Source organism: Ips typographus, linkage group LG7 (genome assembly GCF_016097725.1).
Source record: "Ips typographus isolate SLU linkage group LG7, UJ_Ityp_2.0, whole genome shotgun sequence".
Taxonomy (NCBI): Eukaryota; Metazoa; Arthropoda; class Insecta; order Coleoptera; family Curculionidae; genus Ips; species Ips typographus.
Genome location: NC_138428.1, coordinates 1,128 through 24,467, shown reverse-complemented (window position 1 = coordinate 24,467; position 23,340 = coordinate 1,128). Strand labels below are relative to the sequence as shown.

Here is a 23,340-nt window from a genome sequence, read left to right as displayed (position 1 = left end):
TGTTTTGTGAGGTTTTCAATTCAATTCCAATTTGAATTTGTATTTGAACGGCTCGGATATTCCCTGGATTTCGTGGAACCTGTGAGCTCCTTATGTTGTTATAGTAGAAAACCTCGTTTTAAGCGCAAAAATGTCGATTTTCAGTGATAATTCAAGCAGTTTCATTCAGAAAAGTGTGTGTTAAAGAGTTACCATAGGCCAGACCCAACTGATGTAAACTGGTGGTGTGAAAATAAGTGAAAGTGGCCCCCTTTGGAATTTTGGGACCCCCACTCTTTCTTCTGAACTGATTATGGTAAGGATCGTCTTTTATTTTTCTCTTTTGCATTTTTTTAATATCTAGAAAGCTCTCTAAAGTGCAACAGGTTGTACCCTACCATGTAAATATGATAAAGGGGTCAACAGGTGGTTGTTTCTTTAAAGCCCTTTTAAACAACACACTTTTAGGTCCTGTACTCAATGGTTACAGTTGTTAACAATAAGAATTCAAACAGTTTTCAAGAATTGTGATATGAGTTCTAAAAAGCACACACCCTGTCCTGTATTATTTTCTTTTTTGATTGGGAGGTACCACTCTAGAGCTAGACAATGTCCAAATCTTGGACCCAAAATTATGTGAAAACAATTTTAAGTAATAAATATCTTTGGGCCTGCCTCAACTCTCACTTCTCTAAATTTACATTTTATAGCCTATATTTTTTAATTAGACACTCAAATGTAAAAATTATCAATTTAATAATTATAAAAACAAGATAAAAATTTTACATGACACACATTACAATGTCAATTTTAGAGTTTAATCTTCCAAACTGACCTAAAGTAGATTAATTAAGCTAATGATCCAGCTTGATTTCCCATTTACAAGTGAATCTCAAAATTTTTAGCCTAAAACTGTTATTTAATTTTTTAGAAAATAAATTTACAATTACAGTCCCAAAACATCACCTCAACAAAATGACAGCTAGAGAAAATAATGGAAAAAACGGACAAGTGCATGAGCAAGACTCCACTGAAGTGGACCCCTGTCTTTCCCAACCAAGCAAACAAAAATCAATTCATGACAAGTGGTTGACAGGTCTGCAGCTCAAAACTGGTCTGACAAGATCATGGGTTCTAGTCCTGGGATCTCTAGTGCTGTTCAGCACCCTTTTGTTTACCATCATAGTAGCATTGGCAGTGGCCTGGCCTCATCTGCCTCACATGCTGGGACACCATTTGTGTTCCAGTCCTGCGTGTCTAGAAGCTGCTGCTCAGGTAAATTAGTTGACAACATCATAAATAAAATAGGCCACCTGACTGATATAAACCTATAACAATATACCTATTATGTAAAGATGTCTTAAATTGTGCTAAGTAGGCAAACATGGTCATTGTTTCCTGTTGGAAATGTAAATATTTGGGTTTTGACCGACTTTGAAAACATGAAGAAAGTGGCTTAAAGTTCCTGTGTTGGTACATACACAAACATATGAAAGTTTTTACTTAACATTTGTTTATTTGGATGTGTCAGGACCTATGAGAGTCACATATTTGTTGACATTTTTAACTGCAATAACTATTGACAACGTTGCCGGGCTGTTCACCACTGTTGAGATGTTTTCAATAAAGCCTGTACAGCATGTTTTTGAGAGTTGTCACCAAAATGAGTAACTATAGCCGAATTTTTGCGACGAAACGGGTTTTACAAACTAGAAACGGTTTGACGAAAAGCGAAACACAACTGAAAAGCTGTGTTCATAAATGACAGACAGGACTTTGTGTTTGTTTCATCAAAAGACAGTCATTTCAGATTGTTTTTGCTTAGTTTTCAGTTTATAGGTGAACTAGCTAGTAGGGCTAGGACGGTAAACAATTATGATTGTTAATTTGTTTATTGTTATAATGAAAAATAATCATGTAAATATTGACGTTGACGGAAAAGGATCAATCTGCTTTTGTGATTAATAAACATATGACGTCAGAATGTACCTAACTGACCTATTATGTTCCATGGAATTTACATCGGTTTATTTATTATGTTGCCCTCCTTTAATGGCTGATGACGTTATTTTGTTATTTGACAGTCGTTTATTAGCAAGGATTCCTGATTGATTTCTATTCTAGTGACTGTCAAATTACGTTGGTCAATCAGGTAGACTAAGATTTATTGAAGATGTCCTCTTTATATTAAGGACCACTGATTTTATACCTATATGGATAAATTAAAGAAGCTGCAAGAACAACAAATTTGACAGATTGCGATGTCACTATAAAACAAATTTCCATTTTTTCGATAGATTCAAGAGAACTTAAACAGTTCCGTGTCCCTCTGTACAAATCCATGGCAGGCTCTGTGCTCAAAATATACGGAAACGGCAACGCCTTCATCCGACAGACACGTTTGGAACCAAAAAGAGGCGCTTATGCTAAAAGGTGTAATTTTTTGTCAGGTCTACCAATATTTGATGAAAAAAAATATTGTATTTTTCTAGAATTAGAAATGCTACGGGACGTCATTTCCACGTTCGAGCTGCCATTGCACACTGGCACTATCGAATGGAAAATGAAGCATTTTTACGAGGCGTGCATGGACGTGGACACTATTTCCACCGATGGCGCCCGGCTTCTAACCAACATGATATCTGAGTTGGGTAAGTAATCAGTTAGTTCCATAAAGTTCGTTTTAAATTTCAATGAACGCAACGTATGGTTCAAATTCATTCCGCTCAAATTACCTTTCAAAGCGACCTTCAATAAGTTTTAACTGCTTAGACTAAACTGAAACTTGAAGCATGATCAGCTTATTTCTACTTCAATCCGCTTCATAAGTATTAATTATTTCGGTTACATTATTAATAAAAGTGTTGGTGACTTATGAGTCAGCTAGTGTGATTTGTAAATACTTACTCATCAGTGTGTTTTAATATTTAAAACTAGTCACTTATTTGATAATTTTTACCGGCTAGAAATATAATCTTACAAATAGCAAAGTTTTGCTAAAAGTGGCAACATTGCATAAAGATCGGACAGTGTCCAAGATTGTGCGCATCTTTCATTAGTGGCTCGTTGGTCTAGGGGTATGATTTCCGCTTAGGGTGCGGGAGGTCCCGGGTTCAAATCCCGGACGAGCCCAGGAACTTTTTTATTTTCTATCGTTCGTTCTATATTATTATTTGCTAATTAGAATTTTTTGTGTTGGTTTAATGTTCATATCTAATTCTAAGTTTAATATATAAATCATTTACAGTTAAGAAAAAATAGTTCATATTATCGTTGACTTGTGAAAATCGAATCTTTAACCCCCTTTGCACTATCACTTAGAGCTCGGATTTAGGCTCTAAAAAACGTTAAAACATAGAAGCTAAAAGAAAGAGTCATTAAATTTTTATAATTTAGGCAGTAGAAATAGCAGTGGTGATTATATGATTTAGACAATTTAGAAAAAACTAACTTATATTTTACATATTATGTATATTACATAATATTTAAACGCTCCTCTCAAACGTGTGTGTTGTTGGTTGTTGCCCATAAAAATAAAACGTCACGTAAAAACGCACTCTTGAACTGTTCTATTTTGAACAAAGGGACAAGTGAAAACAACCCCCTCGGTCGTATTGCTGCGCTCCTGGTCTTATATCCTTCCACCCCTATTTTACGCGGGCGTTTCAGCATCAAGGTTTCTCCATAGCAACCCTTAAGCCGCCATTAACCTCTGCGTATCGCTGTCACCCTGATGCTTTGCAAAAACAGGGGGTGGAAATGTTTGGCGACCATCTTTATCTGTGCTGTCTTTGTTTGAAACACCTGGTTCATTCACATAAATAGTTTATGCCAAATAAAATGGTTAAAAAAAAGCAATTTAAATCGATTGGAAACGGAGGAACACTTTCACCCAGCAGCAATTAAGATGGTGTGTGTCATTGCCTTTATTTCGATGATAAAATTGTAATTATTTTTACCAAACTGAACTTTTTGATCGAATTGCACACTAACCTTTTCTCCCTAAACCTCTGCAGTCCTGTCCCGATATTCTCCCACTTTGGCCCTTAATTTGGAACGTCCCTTAACCTGTAAAAGAAAGTCCTGCCGAGCCGGAAGTCGAGACGGCTCTAAGACGCACCTCCGAACCTCGATTTCCCTCAGCTCTCCTGAGCATATTTTGAGCATATTTTTGAGCAGGGCCACAGCTTTGCGAGAATGATATTTTCCTATTCCACGACTCACCCTTGAAATTGCCAAGCGACAGGGAATCCCTATTTGGGAAGCTGTGCGATCAAGCCGACAGAACTTTCTAGGAGTGAAATGTTTTCCTGCGCCACTCTAAAGGGTTGTGACGTCATACTCGTATTAAGGGTGATTTATAATAAAAATGCGAAAAATTATAAATGAAAGAAGTTTAAAATTTCAGTTAGTACTTGCTCAAATCACCTTGTAACTTAGTTAAACAATTGAGATATTTGAATATTATATGACAGTAGAAACAATTATTACAAGTGGCAACAAAGTCTTAAAACGTGATTTCTCTGGACCCGAGCCTCATCGGCTTTATAAGTGGTTCCCGGTTATTTCTGGAAAAGCTTTCAAACCATCCAGATATGATCCATTTGCTTTTTCCCCGATACATTTCTTATGTATTTATATAAATAAACTTTGGATAATAACTAGAGGGGATCATTTACATACATCACACACACACACACTTTGGTTTGCTATTTTAAGACCGTCTTCCCGTTTATTATTTCTATTAAGTATCATATTTTTACATTTGGAACTTTAAACATTACTTTAGTATAATTGGCAACACTGATGTCACTTTTTTAACACCGTAGTGGGACGGTTATAGTGATAGCCTTGACGTGCGCTGTCAATTACCACGGTATCATCAGAATTTTGATTTGTGGCTTCATCTAGCGACGCTGGTGGTGGTGGTGGTGACGTAGCCTTTCCTCGATATTTGATAAAGTACACTTCAGGCCTGTCCAAGGGATGTTGGACAACTTTCTCCTGCACTTTTTCCTTCTGTTCGGGTTTGTTTAGCAGGACGTAGATAAGCGTTTTCTCGTGATGCTGTTGGGGTTGTACCACGTAATTGGATGATGTAGGATACGATGGCACTTTGACGAAAATGATTTTGTAGTGTTTTCTGGTCGTAGCTGTGGACTGCTGAATCTAGAAAAATATATGCAGAGTGTTTAACATACATTTAATTTAATAATGTTATTGTGCCAAAAAGTACAAAGCTATAATAATAATTATCTCTAGTATATTAAGAAGCATATTAAGCACATATAAATAGTTTAGTGAATGTATGTTAGAGAAATCACATACCAGGGCTGAACGGCTGAATTTCGGAATTATTGTAGTTTCCGGCACAAGAACACTATTAAATTTTAAAAAATCATATCTTGGTAAGGAAGCATTTGCGGACCCATGTTGTCAATTCACCTAAAGAAGATGTAGGCCGCATTCGTTTTCAAACTCCATGGAGCGAGCAGAGCGTAGGTATTCGCCGTCACGATGACGAAATTTGGCAAAACCATAATTTGACCAACTGTCAAATTACGTCATTGTGACGTCAAAAACGGTCTGCTCGCTCCATGGAGCTCCATGGAGCTTAGAAGGTACAAAAGTGTTAAATAGTAGCTTACCACCTTTTGGGGTATTTCGTCCAAATCTGGGGGCGCCACATGCACGTAAATATGTTTTTGCACTGCAACCAATGATTCGGGCTCACTTTTGAGAAAAGGTGGTTGTTGACGTTCTAAAAGGCCGCCATAAGAGGTTGTGGGGTAGTTCTGTGCGGCGGGTGGTAGGTAAGTTTGGGCAATCGATTGCCGCCCATTCGGCGTGCCGTAATAATACGGTAGACCTGCTTCAGGATGGCCAATAGCCGCCCAAACTTGCACCAACAACAAAATCACAATATTCATTTTACTTCTTCTACTTTGAAACTGAATTGGGCTTTGTATCTTTTCAATGTTTTATATATTTGAGAGGCCCCAAATTTCCTTTAAGTAAATAATGCCAAAACTTGCCTTTTCAGGAAAACATGTTGGTCAATATTGAAGAGCAGCGCCGGACCGAACTAACGTCAAACGTGACTTATCCGATAGTGAAAATTTCCGAGTTCTGTCCTGTTTAATTTTTATTAAACTCATAATGTTTTTATTGTCAGACACAAAATATGCTTTCGCTTCGTCTCTTTAAGTGATTTGTCATGTTTGAAAATGTGCGGGCGGCCATTTTCTTGGCCCGTAAATTATCATTGCCCCTGTAAATCGATGATTAATTTAATTTTAAGTGCCAGTGCGAATGAGTTTTTATATTGTATTTTTAGGCTGGTCTGGCTGAGTGTATAACATGGAAAGGAAAATACAATCTTTGTTTTTCTTAAATTAGAATATGGGGTTTTAGAATGTTTAGCACTTGATGATAAGAATGTGATAGCCAATGTTTTCCTCTAAGTTCAATTCTTTAGGTTTTCCAAACATTTTCGATTTTTTAATTGCCGTTTTTTTCGGTTCTGTGCGTGCTAGGTGCTCTGTGTATCTTTAAATTTCAAATGTACCTTTTTTGTATGTACCACGGCTAAGGAATGTGGATTGGCATACGTGACATCCAGACATTGATCCACACGGCCAGAGATAGACAATTCATTAATATGGGGATAAGCAGCGAAACAACACATATCCTTAAAGTTTCATTTATCTAGGATCTAGGTTAACAAATAAATTCCTAAGCTTTCTAGGGTGTTTAGATATGCAGAGTTCTTTGGCAATTTAAACATATTATAAAGTTTAATAAGTTTTTTGAGTTTTTCGATTTTTGAGGCATTTTCAATGTTGAACGATTCTAGCAAATTCATTTCACTTATTTTGACATAGATTTATAGGTTTCTAGTAAGGGTATATTCAAACACGAGTAGTTTGTGCATGTTATTAATAATGTAATTTATTAAAACAATTTAACACAACCTTAAAAGCTATTTTGTCACCGTATCACATTACATTGTTTTTTTTTTTAATAAAATTAAAGCCGTGAAACTTAACTATATGTCTAGTATGGCATTTTATATACATGTCGATTACTAAATGATATAACTTATAAATTAATGACAATAATGATCACGGGTTTGTTTTAGTCAGCCACATAATTTTCCTATCAACTAATTGTCTCGACATCACTTTAACGAGCTTTAATAAGGGCCGGGCACGTGACCAGGAGGACCATACGAGCTCGTCAAACCCCCTGACGAGCTTGAAATGAACGAACTGGCCGAACTTGACCCGTGAGCCGATGAGAAACTGCTCGAAACTGAACCGGAACCAGCCAAGGCAGCTGCGCTGTCATCCACCAAAGTGGCTCCACCTGCAGCTCCACTGGCTAATGATACACCTGAGTGGTCTTTCTGCGTTTTGTAGCGGATAAAGTACACTTCTGGTTTGCTGGGTTGCGTCGGTGCCGGTGCTGGAATATTCAATTCCGGTGCTTCTTCCGGTTTTTTAACCAGTACGTACACCAGCGTTTTTTCTTCGTTTTGAGGTTGAACAGGAATAGCTGGCAACGTGGGAGCGGGAGGCGATGGTGCCTTAATGAAGATGATTTTGTAGTGTTTTTGAGCAGGGGCCACTGGCAGGATACGTTGGGGCCTCAAATCTTCAGGTTCTGGTGGAGGAACGTGCACGTAAATGTGTTTTTGTACTAGAGTGGATCCACTCCCGAAATTGCCCAAAGAAGAGGTGAAGCTGCTGCCGCCCCCACCGGCACTAAAACTTCCTCCTCCACCACCGCTAAATAAAGCACCACCTCCTGATGTGGTTAAACTAATTTGGCTGATGTCTTGACCAGAGCTCAGTGAAGAGCCGGAAAAACTGGAAATGCCATGGGAGGAACCCAAACTGGACACGCCTTCAATGCTTGAAATACCATGCGAGGAGCCTAACGAAGACACGCCCAAATGGGAAGTGCCTAAAGTGGACACACCTAATTGGGAAGAGCTTCCTATACTGGAAATACCGTGAGAACCTCCGATGCTGGGGCCTGGCAGCGATAAGGTGGGTCCTGCTGGTACGGGATAGCTGTAGCCTTCAGGACGGGCCCAACAGGCCACCAGTAATGACAGAGATATCTGAAATTCCAATATTTTGTTACTACACATGGAGACAAACAAATTAGCCAACTTTGTATCTGTTATAATTTTCCAGATCTTCGTTTCTACACACCAATTTGTACCATTTTCTATACGGCTCTACAGGAGTACAAAAAATCGGAGTTAACATTATTCCACTTACCAGTATAATCTTCATGTCGGCTTCTGAAAGCACGCACAACCCGGTTGACCTGGTAGCCCTGTCAGTTGTCGTATTAAAAAACCCGGAAGTTTTGACGGTGCTTGGTGCGTCTCCCCCCGTTTTATATATGGTGCCCCTCTCAATCCGACTTAACGAGGGGCGGCACCACGCAAGCTTTCTTTATTCATTTTTTTTTTTGGGCTTGCGATTCACCAAGTTTATGTCATTATTTGGGTTTTGGTGGAATTCCAACAATGCGACTTTTAGTCCGGGTCATAATTATTAATTACTTATGGTAAATTTTAAATGAGGTTATCTGGTGTCCTTTTCGATTTCGATACTCGTATACAATTTCGGAGAAATTTGTTTTTGGACCGATCTTCTTTCTTTCACCTTTCAGGTGCTTGGGGATACGCCCGGCCTCCCTACTTAGCGGATCTATATCATCATCGTCGCGGTATCGAAAGTGGGCCTACGTTGACTCCGCACCAGGCCGTGGTTCTTTCGCTTTCATTTTAATTACTTTGTCTGGTCACTCTGACGTCATCTTCTAATTTTTCCGTCTTTTAAGAGTGAAATCTGTATAATTTTGTGTGATTTTTTTATAAATTATCTTTGACGAAGAAATTCCACGTTTTCACTATAAATGTTCCTACGCAACCGGATCATAAATCACACTTTCGGAGCGGTTTGTATGTAAATTAGCCGATTTATTTGGGTTAATATTCGCCTATCTAATCGATTTGTCTTTTGTTTGATGTGGGCGATAGAAACAATAAAACCAATGGCGTAGACACTATAAATTTGTCGCACTATACCGATTCCAAGCCTTAAACTTTGTAAAACTAAGATGATGTTTACCAATGAAATCATTATTCACGATTATTTCCTTCCTATCAATTTTGACCAATCGCTATCAAGAATTAGTATAACAAATGTAAATTTTAACTGGAAAAATCACTTGTCAACTTAGCTGTCAGCAGTTTTTCCGGAAAAAAAATAGAAAAAATTGCACACTCCTCACAACAACATAAAGAATAGTGTTACCCTTTGTAGCTTGAAAGTTATTGTTCTTATTGTTTTAATTAAAATAAAATGTTTATTTAACTCAGGAAATAATCTTACCAAATATCCCTCGTGCATCTAATTATTCCTGTGGAAAAATTGGAATACTCGTTTCTAAGTAATATGTTAAAACAAATTACTTAGAAACTCGTTTTTCCGAATTTTTCCGGAAAAATTAAATGCACTAGGGATATTACCCCCGAAAATCACTAATCAATGATAATAATTTTCAATATTATTACAAATAAGCTTGTATAGCATACCAAAACTATAGGCTTAAACAATTTCACAGGAATAAAATAGTTATTGTGTACCTTATCAACAGAGTTTGACTTAGATTTTTTTCTATACATATTAAACTATTATTAATATACAGAATAAAAAACCCACAACGACGGCACTGTTTCGTCGATTTTTAAGCAATCAAATTGGATCAATGGTCATTTTGTTTCGGGTGGAACAACAGGAGGTTTTTCAACCTTGAAAGGAAAGTAAAATCGCGTTTCTCTCCGTCGCCTTCGGTTTCGAAAATATTCGCAAATATTTTTCCTCTCCGTTTTTTTTGTTCTTTTAAATTCTGTACAGTCGGCGTTGTATGTCGCAATTGGTTATGTCAGTTACGAGGCCAATTACACGTCCGCGCCCTGTTTTTGTTTTGTCGGCGCACTTGGATGATTTAAGACGGAAAGTCGGAAATTTCTCGTATGCGAACACCCACTATGTTAACAGGCCAGACTTTCTGTTGTTGTTGTAAGTCTAAACAGGTTTAAATCACGTGTTTTATACAATATTTCATTAAATTTTGGCGTCTAATATAAAAAAAAACTGAAAATTACAGTTCTATTAATTTGCACCGCTCCCCGTAGTTGTGACATTGATGTTTGTTTAAATCTCTAAATAAGCAAATGTCGTTCAGAGTGAATTAATAGTATATTACGTAACTAGTGCTATAAGAAGCATTTTACACACGATATGAAAAAAGTTACGCACGAAGCCGCGTAGCGCCTTTCCTCCAAGAAGCGCCACAAAGTGGTCCGTGTGAAAAGGCACTTAGTTGACTGTCACTTGTCTTTTTATAGGTGGCTGGCATATTTTGCGGGATTGGAACGAGGCCGATTTCAACGGAATGGAAGTGTTGACCAAGTTGCAAGTGCTGTACGGGGTATCGTCATTTTTCCGGGTTCACGTTGAACCCAACCCAATGGTACCCGATACCAACGCTATACGAATCTCTCCTTCAGGCTTGGGACTGCCCGATAAGGATTTCTATTTTAAGGAGAGCGATGATAAGGTTGGCAACGCTGGTAAAATGGATGCCGGATTGTAATTGCTCGTCCATGTTGCAGGTTGTAACGGCGTACATGGACTTTATCAGGGACGTTGTAATTTCGTTGAGTTTGACCAGGAACGAGGCAGCTAAATTTGGCAAGGACATTTTCAATTACGAGAAAAGGTTGGCTGAGATTACTCCCGATTTGGTTTCCCTTCAGGATCCTTTGGACACTTACAGTAGTGTAGCGCTCGACGAGCTCAAATTACGAATAAACACGGTGAGAGATTTTTTTTTTAACTGTTACTAAAATGTTATTGATCTATGAATACAAATAATCTACCCATGTTAAAGATTCCGTTTTTTGATATCCTCCAAGAGATGTACCCTGAAGTGGCAGTGACTGAAAGTACCGAAGTGCTGGTGACGTCAGAAAAGTACTTATCACAGCTGGCGCAAATAATTTCATCCACAGACCGACGTATGCTCAACGGCTACCTAATTTGGACTCTAGTGAGAACATATCTACCGTTCTTGTCCGACAAATATACTTCCGCCATGGATTCGTTCAATTTCGAATTATTTGGTAAGAAAGTGAATTCTGAAAGGTCATATCTTGTAACTGGATCGGTTTTATTTTAAAAGGAACCTTAAAGTCAAAGAAGCGTTGGGAGATTTGCGTCGGTTTAGTTAGGGAATTTATGCCTTTGGCCGCTGAGTATCATTTAGAACAAGTCTACCCTATTTCTCAGCAGGCCGAGAAATCGCTCAATAAAACCTTTAAAACGATTTTAAGGGTAATAACAAAGAAAGTTGAAACTTTCAAGGACAAAATATGGCTGGTACCTCATCTGACCAGCAAACTCAACGGCCTTAAACTGCACGTCGGACTGCCAAAGTCATCCAAATATCCTCAGTTTCTCAAAGATTTTTACGCTCCTTTGAAAATCTTGAAACTAAATTGGTTTGAGGGGGCGAGAAGCGCTTTAGGGTTGCGTAGGCGCATTGAAGAAAAGATGCTCCTCAATAGCCTTGGGGAATGGGTGTTGTTACGGGAGATGTTTGTGGCGCCTCCTAGAGTTGGTTACGTTCCCTCTATGAATACGGTGACTGTGCCTAGGAGTTTAATGATTGAACCTTACAGTGATGGTGGTTATCCCAGGTTTGTTTTGTGGGTAGTGTCATACGTACGGGTTATTTATTGGAGTTTCTGTCAGGCCAGTGACGTATGGACGTTTGGGTACCGAAATGGCGACCGCTATTGTATCGTCGGTGTTGCCGCATGACAGTTTGTGGACTTCAGATCGGAAACTGTTGTCTCCCTTTCATAAAACCGTGAACCAGACCTTCGATTCGGTCAGGTCTAGTTCCGGGTGTTTATCGAGGTAAGTACTCTGATTGATGTTTTTTTTTTGGGTCATTTATAGTTATCACAGGCGAATCTCCACTGAGATGGCAACAATGCCAGTTTTAGTCGTGGACGAGGTGGCTTTGAGGGTGGTCAAACAATTGGCGGCTGTCAAAGTGGCCACGGAGGTATGTTGATTACGTGTCGTAACTTGGGCTTGTGTACAGGGTTGGTCTTTATATTAGACAGCTTGTGGCGTCTTTATTTTTGCGGATAGGAAAAACAGTTATAAGGCTTTTCCTAAATCACCAGAAAATGTTTATGAACAGAATAATCGACCTTAAATGGCAATAATTCGAAAACGGCTAAACCAAATGTTAGTTTATTATATAGGTATTTTTGGAATTATAAATTTATTTACTTTGTGTTTTTTTCACTCTTTTTGTGGTCTATTATTTTATTCACAATTAATTAAGAATTTATAAGTGGATATCGTTTAAACAAAAAATTTTGTGTACACCTCGGCCGTGAAATATTTTTTCCTTCCTCAAGATTATTGTCCTCGGCCATAAGACGGCGAAATTGTCTTTTGGCCGAAAAAATAGCATTTTACGGTTAAAAGAAGCCTTTGCCCTATAACTTTTATATTAACAGCTGTTTTCCTACCTGCAAAAATAAAGTCGCCTCAAGCTGTTTAAATATACGGACCAACCCTGTAACGTATAATTTCAGGCTTTGATGATGGTGTCCTCTGTGGAAGAGCACACACACTATTCCGGTCTTGAACAGTACGAAGAGGCGGAACTATTTTTTATTAGTTACGCTCAGGTGACATTTACTTGAAATATTAACTAAATACTATATTATATAAAACAAATTATTGCTTTTTAGACATTGTGCGGTGTTGCCACTAAGCGATTTAGCACCTATGAAACTGAGACAAATTTTGCTGTTTCCTCTAATTTGTTGTAAGTACTATTTTTCATTACATACTTAGGCGGAAAGTGTTTGGAAGTCGAGGTGAACTTTATCTCGAGACGGAAATTTCCAACGTGGTTTGTATACTATTTTATTTTCAACCATTTATCAGAATCTTATCAAACTTTTAATAAATCATTCAATTGAAATATTGATCGCTAATAGTCTCTAACAATAAGGTAGTATAGGTACAAGTAGTTATCACTTCAACCATAATTAAACGACTGGTGATTTTCTTACAATCTTAACAACGTCATTATTGTGCTATTGTGTCTTTAATATTTTGAGCTGAAGCGTTTCTTAGAGTGCTTTTAACATGGAGACTTCTGAAGACGCAGATGTTACTTGTCACCACCTGAGCTGCGAGCTGTTGCAGAGGTGGAGGAAGAAAGTCTCAGTAAGCTCAGATATGACATTCAACTGGGTAGAAAGTGAGAGCAGGTAATTTTCATCTTTCCACCTGGTTTATACATAAGAAATAACGTTACTACATACATGGTTGAAAATAAAATAGATTTAAACAACGCTGTCAAGAATCCTAGAATTTATTTTCTAATGCATATATTTTTAGGTTGGATTTGGTCTGGACTGAATCTCCTGAGTTTCGCGAAGCTTTTGACTGTCCCAAAACGGGAAGCCAGTGTTTTACAGTATTTTAAAGAGACTGAAACTTTTGTTTTTCTCGTTTATTGAATCTTATCAAGGGGGTAATGATTTATTTTTGTTTATTTATTATTTAAGAAAGTGTGTAGGTTGTACGCGTCTTTTACATTACATGTCGTGAATATATTTTTTTAGTTTACGTTAAACGGGGTTGGAGATTAATTTTTCAAGTTATTATTTACACATTTATTACATCGTTTATTTACAGGTTTAAAAACAGTCAAACGTTCACAATCGGGCGTTTGTAAAAAAAAAACAAAATACTGATCGATTCTAAAAATTGAATCGTCTCTCGAACGAAAATAAATTATAAAATTAACCTAAAAAGACTGCGCACGCTTAATTTATGCTAGATAATAAGGTAAGAGTATCCCGTCGCTGGTTGTCTTCCTCCTCCTCCTCCTCCTCTTCCTGAAAACAAGTCTATTAAGAAACAGAAATTTTATACGTAATAGAACGACTTACGTCAAATCCAAAACAGTTTTGCATGTCAGTTTCCGCATTCGTTATAATCGGTTTTTTCTCGTCTTCGACTTTAATACGCCGAGCCGATTGGAGTGCTTTGATCACGTCATCGTCTAACTCTATACACAAACCAATAAATGGCACTATTATCAAAAAAATAATGAATTAACTGTTCTTACCACTATTTTGCATAACACCGTCTAAGCCTACTATGCTGGTATCAGTGCCCTCGCCCGCCATCACCATGGTCGGCTCTTCACCGTCCGCTAACTGAATCACCTCCAAAACAACGTACTGCTGACCGTCCGATCCTTCGACTGCCATCATATCAATTTCCTCTTCTTCATCCGAACCCAAACCGGAACCCAACACTTCCACCTGTCAATATCAAATTAAATTTAAGAAAAAAAAAAAAAAGTAAAGTAGCAAAGCTACCTGTTGGCCGTCAATCATTTGAATCTTCTTTTGCCGGCCCAGTTTCAGTTCCATTTGCTTTCGCTGAATCACGGGATCTGGATCGTGGGCAGCCATGTGTCTGATCAAGTTACCTAAACGGAACATACATTACTTATTTGATACAAAAAAAAAAAATGGTGGAATTAGAACCTTTATGGCGGAAGGCCCTGGAACATTCCGGACACTCGTGCGTTTTCTCTCTAGGTTGGGGCGGTTTGTACTCCGGATTGTGGTAGAGGTTCTGGTGGCGTTTCAGCAATTGTTTTTGCCTACAACAACCAATTCACTTAGGCGTTTTTTTTTTTTTGTTTCTTAATCTAATAGTTACCGGAAAGATTGATCGCACAAATCACACTCGTACGGCTTCTGATCGGTGTGTATCAAAAGATGAGATTCCAAGTGACGCGCCGATATCGATGCGTACGGACAAAGGTCGCATTTGTAGCATTTTTCACCCTCGTGCGACTTGCTGTGTAACTGCAACAGGATTTAGATCTGGACGATTGATCGGATTAGTAACACTTACTTTGTAGCTGTAACGATCGGGGAAGGATTTACCGCAACGTTTGCATTTCAATGGTTTGTCAGACGTGTGCAATTTCTGAACGTGTATACGCAGATCCGTTTTGCGACCACACGTTGTTGGGCACAGGTCGCATTGGAATATTGGTTTGTCTCCGACTATGCAGAAAATTGATTTGTCTTACAAGTTCTCCACCCCCAAAGAAACTTACTGTTATGAATCAGTTTGTGGGCTTTCAGACTGTTGCTCTGCGTAAATCGGGCGGTGCACAGATCGCACTCGTATGGTTTCTCGCCGGTATGGATGCGCAGATGGCGCTTCAATTTAAAGGTGTCCGGACTGGCGTAAGTGCAATGCGGACACTGGTAAGGTCGTTCGCCGGTGTGACATCGAATGTGACGTTTCAGTTTTGACAGTTCGACGCTCGCGTAATCGCAGTCCGAACATTTATGCGGTTTCTCGTGGGTGTGACGGTACCGTACGTGACGTACCAACTCACCTAAACAAACATAACCTCAAATGAACGAAATTTGTTTGACGTCGTACCGACTTACCGGAAGTAGTAAAAGCGGCTTCGCAGTATTTGCACGCGTGTGGTTTAGTGCCAGTATGGGTGTTGACGTGGTTCTGCAACGATGCCAGAGTTTTAAAGCCCCGCTCACACACGCTACACTTGTGTGGGCGCTCCTCCGAGTGAGATTTCATATGGCGCGATAACAAATACCTCTTAGAACTGGTGTAGTTGCAGTAGTTGCACATGTGGGCCTGCGCCACCGTTTGAGTGCTCTTGCGTGGCACCACTTTCACTATTTTCGACTTATCATCTTCAGCGTCCGAATCCATTTGCACACTGCCCTCCTCCTGTTCATCCTCAAAGTCGTACACTATGAGAAAACAGGCAGGCCATTTTGTTGTCAATCATTTTAAATAAAATTACAACAATTCGATGTTGTCAAATAATAAACAAATGAATCAAACACCACCAACTAATTTTCGCATTTGCAAGGCTTTATTTATACAGTGTGTGTTCATAATAAGCGCACACGGGTCACTATGGGTATCTTGAAAACGGTTATGGGGACAGATTTGGTTGAATGGGAGAAACCCTTAATAAAATGATAAATATCAAATTTTTTTGGTTTTTGAAATACATATTTTAAATAATATTAAATAAAACTAATTACACTTTTTCATAGCAACTTTTAAAGTGGCCATATCACTTTTTTAAATGCGGTCCTAATTTTTTTAATATTAAATTTTAAAAGCTCTTCTTATTCCGAATTGATTGGTGTATGTATGACACTCTATGACGATGATTACGCAACTGGTCTTCCATTTACCTAACCAAATCTGTATCTCTAACCATTTTCAAAATCCTCATAGTGGCCTTATCCTAGACACACTTTATAGACAATGTCAACAAACATAACCATATTCTGTCGAATGGTGAAAACGCCACTTGTCACTTCAACTTACCAGCCATATCCTGATCATCCTCATTGTGTTCATTGTCCTTCAGGTCAGGATCTTGAACAATAAGAACATAACTGAGCTCCCCCGAATTGTTATCAGCCGGGACAACAGTAACACGTTGAAAAGCATTTCCAGAATTGATCAGAATCTGATTGCCAGCGTTGCCACCGCCATTACCGGCAACGTCACTATTACTAGGTACAGGCTAGAAAAACCGGTGACAGTTCAGCCGTCAAAATTCCAGTGTGCCTGAACTCACCTCCTCAACAACCTCCACGTTGTCGTTCTCCTCACTATCTTGACTGATTATGAACTCCTCTCCCTCTTCGGCATTGGCCTGCGAAGGTAGAGCTGACATGACAGTCATCACGGGTTGCGCGGCCCCTTTGGCTTGGAAATAGTAGTGACCGGCTTGATCGACAAAGTACGTGCCCTCCTCACCCTCACCCTCCTCGGACACCGCTAAAAACACACACAGTGTTACAAAGTAATGCTGAAACCTTCCAGTTCGGAAGAAGATGCTCAGCCTGACCCGAGCTTGTAAGTCCTACAAGTAATTTACTTAATGGAACAGTGTCTAAGTTAAAAAACAGTTTTGATCCTTTTCAGTTGGTGTTTGCACGGAAAACCAAATTTCAGCTTTGGCCTGCTTTAATACTGGGCGAAGCCAGCTTAATGGAAGGTTTCAAAGTGTATTTTTTCCGTAGCAAAGAAGTGTATGAGATACCTAGGAAGAATATGATCATCAGCTTTAACAGTTTGCTTGACAAAGACGTGAGCTTCCGCATAGATAAAGGGTGGAAAAAAGGCCGATTGATGAACTACAAAATAAGCCAGACCTGCACAATTCCACAGTTTTATGTGGTAACCAACAAAGGGGAGCAATACAGTGTAGGATTTTTTGACTTGTTTCTAACCACCAAACAAGCCAATCAGATACTACCAGAAGCCCACTCAAAAACCTCTTTATTTTCTTTATGACTCAATAAATTAAATTGTTTTGGTAATTGAAATAGTTTTATTTTTTATTAACTTCTCCAGTGTTTATTCTGAGCAGCTGTCTGTGTCTTGTCAGCAATATGGTGTTGAACCTCCCACTGACTAGTTCAAGTTATTGAAATATAAATATGCTTAGGGAAAAGATTGATACCTCAGCGGAATTTAATAAATAAAAAAGGTTTTAAAGGACGACCTTTTCTTCAATAATCAGGACCGCCAATCATTTTGTCTCAACAGTGTTTACTGGTTAGAAAAAAATGTGCTGCAAATTTCCCAGTGCACTTGATACCTGAGATAATTTTAGAACCTTCTTTCTAATGTCATTTTATGCACCCCTTGGAATCTTGAGACATGATTGAGGGTTTATCAATTTTTGGTCTACAAAAGGAATTACCAGGTGTTTTCGAAAACGACGCTATATACAACATAAATAAATGCTTTTATTAAATTTATCCTCAGTATTCCTGCATGCAGCGTAACGTATAAGAACGTGTAAACTTTCGGTAACTATTATTCTATAACCTGATTCAATTTTTCCCATTTTGCACAACACTAAAGAAATGTTGTATTAACCTTGTCCTACCTAACAGATCCTGACTTTAATTCTCCAAAAAACGGTCATTTAAACTATTTTAATCATTAAATTTGGCAGAAGCAGAAGACAATTTAGAGATACAGCCCCTTAAAAATTGTCAAAAATTATGCTGTATCTATCTTCTCCGTGAGCAGTTTAGTTAGATAATGCAAAATTATTATGTTCTGTAAATTTGATTTTTTCTTTTTCCAAAAATAATAAAACTCATACAGGCTGAACCTTAATTATGTATGTCTAAATTGAAAATTAGCAAACACACAAGAATATACATGTGTCTAGCTTATAGCTGTATACAGTTTCAGATTTTTCGGTAGTTTGCCTGGATCTGGTCAAATCAATGTGCAGTAATTCTATTACCTTTAAAAAATAAATTGGTATCCATCTTCTCAAAACATGGTTTTAACTCTTTAAATTCTATATGATGGTGACTAGCGACTATTCATTCTCTGAAGCAGTCTGAACTATGAGGGTGATTGGAAAATAGTCTATATTCTCAAATATTATTATAATCAAGCCCTACAAGGATTCTAAATTAAGTTTAAACTTAAAATCAGCATTTTCAACACAACACTTATATACAGAGGATTTGTCAAGGCTACATACTATTACCTAGTAGTCTAGTCTCTTACAACCCCTTCTTTGTAAGTATCTAATTCTCAAAGTAATGAAAACAAAAAATCTGCTTTACAACTTTATGGTAATTACTATAGTCTAAAACCTGACATACTTGAACTTGATTGCAGATTCCCATCTCCAATCTCTTTCTGGAAGCCTGCCAAGTAAGACTGGATCTCCGTCACATTCTCTGAAGGATCCTCCAACTTCACAGTGCCTTCCAAAAATTGGGTTGCCATGGTTTAACGGTCAGGGCTTTGCAGACTAGGAGGACCCCATACTGAAATAAGAATTTGCAACTTTAAGGAACAGCTGCAGGAGAGCATTGACCCGTTACAGTACGGCGTGACGGAACGGGTCTGCGCCCCCGAAATCATCATTTCACCAAATAAAGTCATAACATCAACAACAATATTAAAAAATCAACAACCCGATTATAGGGGGCATTTCGGACACACAAATTTCATGAAATTAGCACGCACGGCGCTGCCATCAACGACAGCAACCAAGATGGTGGACGCGTTGACCGAGTCGATTTTCTTACCTTTTTCGCGCTAGAAACGGCACTAAAATTACGGGTAAGGACAGCCTTCTTTGGTACTGACTGGTCACGACAGGGACACAGCCCTAATTTTGAATGGGAACTATTAGAATGTTGGAAAAGGCAAAATCTAACGGAATATCGGTCGAAATTTAACTCCGAAAACGGCCTGTGAGGGCGTAGTCGCCTAATCGCCCGTCTATTTTCGGGAAACAGAGATGGCGAGGCAGGCGCGTCAGATCCTATTGGCCAAGGCGCCTGCGCCTATTGATTATTTTCTGTCATCGGTCAGTTGTCACCCCATAATTCATTTATTTTTATCGCTTTCTCTCTCTTTCTAGTCTTTTTTTCTAATATTTACTATAAAAGGAAACAACAACAAAGAGGATAACATTTCTTAATTTTTAAATTATAAACTATACAAAACATTATACAATATACTAGTAGTTTACAGGGATGGGTCAATGTTTGTATAAAATAATATAATACATTACATGTACATATTATACATGAAAAATGTATAAAATGTGTATAATATTTTCAAAGAATGACATGACAAGTATGACATATTATACGTCAATACCGTCACTTTTTGACTGATTAAGGTTGGGGTTAGGGTTTAGGTTGTTATCTGTTTATTATCAATTATGATTCTTTGATAGTTCAATTATATTCTAATCCTAATACTAGTCTAATCCTAATACTAGACAATAATATCTCAATAAATAAGTAAGACTTTTTTTCTTTCTCGACTTTTTTTTTCCTCTCGACATTTTTCTTTGTCTTGACTTTTTTTTTTGTCTCGACGTTTTTTTTCTTCTCGACATTTTTCTTTGTCTTAACTTTTTTTTTTCTCGAGACATTTTTTTCCCCCCCCCACCGACATTTTTTTTTTCTCGACTTTTTTTATTGTCTCGACTTTTGTTTTCCTCCCGACATTTTTCTTTGTCTTAACTTTTTTTTTTGTCTCGACTTTTTTTCTTTCTCTCGAAATTTTTTTCCCTCTCGACATTTTTTTTTGTCTCGACTTTTTTTGTTCTCTCGACATTTTTTTTTCTCTTTTGTTTTTTAAGTTAGCTTAGGTTATATTGAATTAATTTTTATTTCCTGTCAGACACAGAGGTCACGTGACTGTTGTGCATGTCGACTTGGCAACGTCGCAAATTGTTGTTCGCTGGCTCTAATCTTGGTTATTACTGTCAGCGCGCGCGCCAGGCAACCATCGTGTCCTTCCGTCCATCATCGCATTCTGGCCACGCCTCCGTTTTCCAAGACGCTCGTTTATTTTTAATTTTGTATTCTGGCGCGAGGAGAACAAACTTCACACACGTTTTGTTCCGGTCACTTTGACAGCTAATAACGTCAAAACCAGTCCGATTTCACTAGGCTTGATGGTACTCATTTTCGACTAATTTGGGGACGGCGAATCCATTCCAGCTGTCAAAATGACAGTAACTGTCACTCAATTCGAGACACTGGCGATTTGTGGAGATATCAAAAAAGTGATTTCACCAATGGATTGGGCGCCCCAAAATTAGCCAAAAACCACCCTTCACTCGTTTTGTTTTGATAAAAAACGCGCTTGAGATGCATTATTGTTAATCTGTCACTTTGACAGCTAATAACGTCAAAACCAGTCCGATTTCACTAATTTGGGGACGGGGAATCCATTCCAGCTGTCAAAATGCCAGTAGCTGTCACTCAATTCGAGACACTGGCGATTTGTGGAGATATCAAAAAAGTGATTTCACCAATGGATTGGGCGCCCCAAAATTAGCCAAAAACCACCCTTCACTCGATTTGTTTTGATAAAAAACGCACTTGAGATGCATTATTGTTATTCTGTCACTTTGACAGCTAATAACGTCAAAACCAGTCAGATTTCACTAGGGTTGATGGTACTCATTTTCGACTAATTTGGGGACGAGGAATCCATTCCAGCTGTCAAAATGACAGTAGCTGTCACTTAGTTCGAGATCGGCCAAACGGTGTTATCAATCAACTCATGTGGGGATATTTTTTGTTTTCTATGATATGGTCCATTTTTTTCCCGTCGCGGTTACGTCATCATTTGCCTTTCTTGTCTATTACGTGCGTTCCGAGCGCGATAGAATTTTGACGTCATCGGCCGCCATTGTTGGCAAATTAATAGTAAACAAAGCGAAATGTTTTATTTTTGATGTAAATTTTACAATATTTCGATGTAACTACTGCGATACTAGATAGGTACCTAGATAATGTGTGTGTGTGTGTTGTGTGTGTATGTTTCGGGAAGAGAGTTTTGAAAATGCCACCCACCTACACTTTGCAACTATCAAGGGGCCCAGTGAAACATTCTGAAGGAAAACAGAAAAGAATGCCTTTTCTAATAAAAAACACACAATCACAATGAAACAGCCCATGCATATAGGTACCTATTTACTTAGTCCCAAGAACCAAGTTTATTCAAGCCAGTGGTTGTTTCTCAATCAAAGAAACATGGATGCTGACAAGGTGATTTACCTAATATTATAAAAAGGAAGGCCCCTACCTTTTAATGAGCTGCTAATACTAAATAGCTTATGTTTCAGGTAGGTACCTTTCTGGAGTTTGCTTATCATGCTTTGAAAGGATCCCATTATCAACGGCTGCTGTAAAAGACTCCTGGTGACTGAACAACGAAAGGTGTTTGAAGCAATGGTTATAATGGTGTTGTCAAAATCCATATGCAGAGTGTTGAAATATTTTAGGTAACATTAGAAAGATATAGGACATAGGTACCTAACTATGTTACTTAATATGTAAATTTGATCAAATGCCATTATTTTACAGAATTAGCCCCCCTTGCCTATACTTCTCTGACTACCTATAAGGCTAGAAACAGATGGTGCTACTGTTAAATACAGTATTTTACATCAGATAGTAGGTTAAATTACTATTTTAATTGTATTCATTATGAAATATACAAATAAAATCTTTAAGAAGAGTTTATTTTTTATCAAAAGTCTAGTTTTCTTCATAAAATTAGATAATTTACCTACCTGCTCTTTGGTACAATAAATTGTTGAACTGAACATGTTAAATAAATCACACAACAAAACAAAATTGATATGTATTTAATGCTGCTGAGTAAATTTTCAAAAGAAAATACCTAAATAAGCAATTTAAATCACAAAAGCAAGTTGTTAAAACAGCAACAATTCTGTTGTAAGTTAAAACACTGCTACATCATCACCAAACTGCAAGAACTTCCTAATAGTCTCCAGGATTGGACACACATTGCCTGCCTTTCGTTTCTTGCAAATTTTATGGATTGGGCTGTTAATGAGGACTCCTTTGAATGCACCTCCAGTGCTCCAGTGCTCTTTCCAGATAATTAAAATTGAATGTGGTTGTTCCCAAGCCAAAGTTTGATTGGTTTGTTTACCACCAAGTGTTGCAACACTAATTAATACACTTAAACAATCCTAAATTAAGTTTTTATTTCTTCTGTTTGTAGTTTTTGCTGTTTTTAAATTTTTTAAAATTCCTAACCTCAAAATGTTTAGCCGCCGACTGTCAGTTGAGACTGTGCCCTATGTTGCCACATCTTCCACGAGCAGATGTGAACCTAGTGTATTGTTTGTTGCAGTAATACCTAAACGGACCGATTTTGAAAAAAAAGTATTTATTCATGTCTCTAAAAAGAGAAGGGTTCTCTCGCAACTTAAAGAGCACCTTGCGTGTCACCCTTTACGGGGCTGAACTAGACTCGCCCTCCCCCTACATTCATGCACACGACGGCAATTACTGCAGTATTGGCCCATCTCATCTGCGGGTAATATACCTTATTACCCCCAGATATCATCCGCCGCTTTATAGGTACCTTACTTACTTTATTTTTATAATAAACGAGGCTTACTTACTTGTGACCTGAGTGTTGTGACGTGAAATTTGCTTTAAAATGAGGTGCAAGTCAATATTTTGACACAAAATTCAAAATGGCGGCCTCGAACTGTCAAAAAATACCACTTTTTTATTTGTCAAGTTACAGCTGACGTCTCGGTGTCATTTTATGTTAAAATGTCCCGGAAAAGACTCTGGTGCAGTCGGTTTTTTGA

At 38.1% G+C, this 23,340-nt stretch overlaps 5 protein-coding genes, 2 long non-coding RNA genes and 1 other non-coding gene across 12 annotated transcripts; 4 read left to right on the top strand and 4 right to left on the bottom strand.

Annotated features, from left to right (window-relative positions):
- Positions 1–716: 716 nt before the first annotated feature.
- On the bottom strand, positions 717–2,292 carry LOC145732226 (uncharacterized). The gene is made up of 2 exons (XR_014178974.1): positions 1,322–2,292; positions 717–1,246 (listed from the first exon to the last, which is right to left on the bottom strand). It is a non-coding gene; the product is annotated as an uncharacterized LOC145732226 (long non-coding RNA).
- Positions 955–13,740, top strand: goe (endothelin converting enzyme 1). 3 transcript variants are annotated; one of them, XR_014178972.1, is made up of 13 exons: positions 955–1,254; positions 2,277–2,412; positions 2,472–2,630; positions 10,415–10,626; positions 10,682–10,885; positions 10,960–11,191; positions 11,251–11,767; positions 11,823–11,990; positions 12,033–12,141; positions 12,686–12,781; positions 12,845–13,008; positions 13,236–13,372; positions 13,503–13,740. XR_014178972.1 is itself a non-coding variant. In XM_081984320.1 (12 exons), the coding sequence occupies exons 1-12, from the start codon at positions 955–957 to the stop codon at positions 13,588–13,590; spliced, it is 2,289 nt and encodes a 762-aa protein (XP_081840446.1). In that variant the 3' UTR covers positions 13,591–13,740. The 3 variants fall into 3 exon arrangements, 2 of the variants coding, with proteins under 2 accessions (XP_081840446.1, XP_081840445.1); XM_081984320.1 differs by lacking the exon at positions 13,236–13,372 and having other exon boundaries at positions 12,042–12,141; positions 12,845–12,921; XM_081984319.1 differs by lacking the exon at positions 13,236–13,372 and having other exon boundaries at positions 12,845–12,921.
- TRNAP-AGG (transfer RNA proline (anticodon AGG)) lies at positions 3,040–3,111 on the top strand. The gene has a single exon. It is a non-coding gene; the product is annotated as a tRNA-Pro (tRNA).
- On the bottom strand, positions 4,680–6,382 carry LOC145732221 (uncharacterized). Of its 2 annotated transcripts, none has more exons than XM_081984331.1 (2): positions 5,631–6,382; positions 4,680–5,148 (listed from the first exon to the last, which is right to left on the bottom strand). In XM_081984331.1, the coding sequence occupies exons 1-2, from the start codon at positions 5,907–5,909 to the stop codon at positions 4,789–4,791; spliced, it is 639 nt and encodes a 212-aa protein (XP_081840457.1). In that variant the 5' UTR covers positions 5,910–6,382; the 3' UTR covers positions 4,680–4,788. The 2 variants fall into 2 exon arrangements, with proteins under 2 accessions (XP_081840457.1, XP_081840456.1); XM_081984330.1 differs by having other exon boundaries at positions 5,628–6,378.
- Positions 6,905–8,418, bottom strand: LOC145732220 (uncharacterized). The gene is made up of 2 exons (XM_081984329.1): positions 8,271–8,418; positions 6,905–8,107 (listed from the first exon to the last, which is right to left on the bottom strand). The coding sequence occupies exons 1-2, from the start codon at positions 8,283–8,285 to the stop codon at positions 7,175–7,177; spliced, it is 948 nt and encodes a 315-aa protein (XP_081840455.1). The 5' UTR covers positions 8,286–8,418; the 3' UTR covers positions 6,905–7,174.
- A 25-nt stretch (positions 13,741–13,765) lies between the features above and the next one.
- CTCF (transcriptional repressor CTCF) lies at positions 13,766–19,459 on the bottom strand. Of its 2 annotated transcripts, none has more exons than XM_081984321.1 (13): positions 19,265–19,459; positions 18,833–19,000; positions 16,771–16,973; positions 16,515–16,716; positions 15,593–15,922; positions 15,250–15,537; positions 15,042–15,196; positions 14,844–14,992; positions 14,666–14,784; positions 14,495–14,607; positions 14,239–14,437; positions 14,060–14,178; positions 13,766–14,005 (listed from the first exon to the last, which is right to left on the bottom strand). In XM_081984321.1, the coding sequence occupies exons 2-13, from the start codon at positions 18,957–18,959 to the stop codon at positions 13,934–13,936; spliced, it is 2,076 nt and encodes a 691-aa protein (XP_081840447.1). In that variant the 5' UTR covers positions 18,960–19,000; positions 19,265–19,459; the 3' UTR covers positions 13,766–13,933. The 2 variants fall into 2 exon arrangements, with proteins under 2 accessions (XP_081840447.1, XP_081840448.1); XM_081984322.1 differs by lacking the exon at positions 19,265–19,459 and adding an exon at positions 19,058–19,210.
- On the top strand, positions 16,909–17,518 carry LOC145732223 (uncharacterized). The gene is made up of 2 exons (XM_081984333.1): positions 16,909–17,051; positions 17,105–17,518. Exons 1-2 carry the CDS (start codon positions 17,002–17,004, stop codon positions 17,490–17,492), a joined length of 438 nt encoding a protein of 145 aa, XP_081840459.1. The 5' UTR covers positions 16,909–17,001; the 3' UTR covers positions 17,493–17,518.
- Positions 19,460–21,407: 1,948 nt separating the features above from the next.
- LOC145732225 (uncharacterized) lies at positions 21,408–22,224 on the top strand. Its single transcript, XR_014178973.1, has 3 exons — positions 21,408–21,754; positions 21,832–21,990; positions 22,073–22,224. It is a non-coding gene; the product is annotated as an uncharacterized LOC145732225 (long non-coding RNA).
- The last annotated feature ends 1,116 nt before the right edge of the window (positions 22,225–23,340 follow it).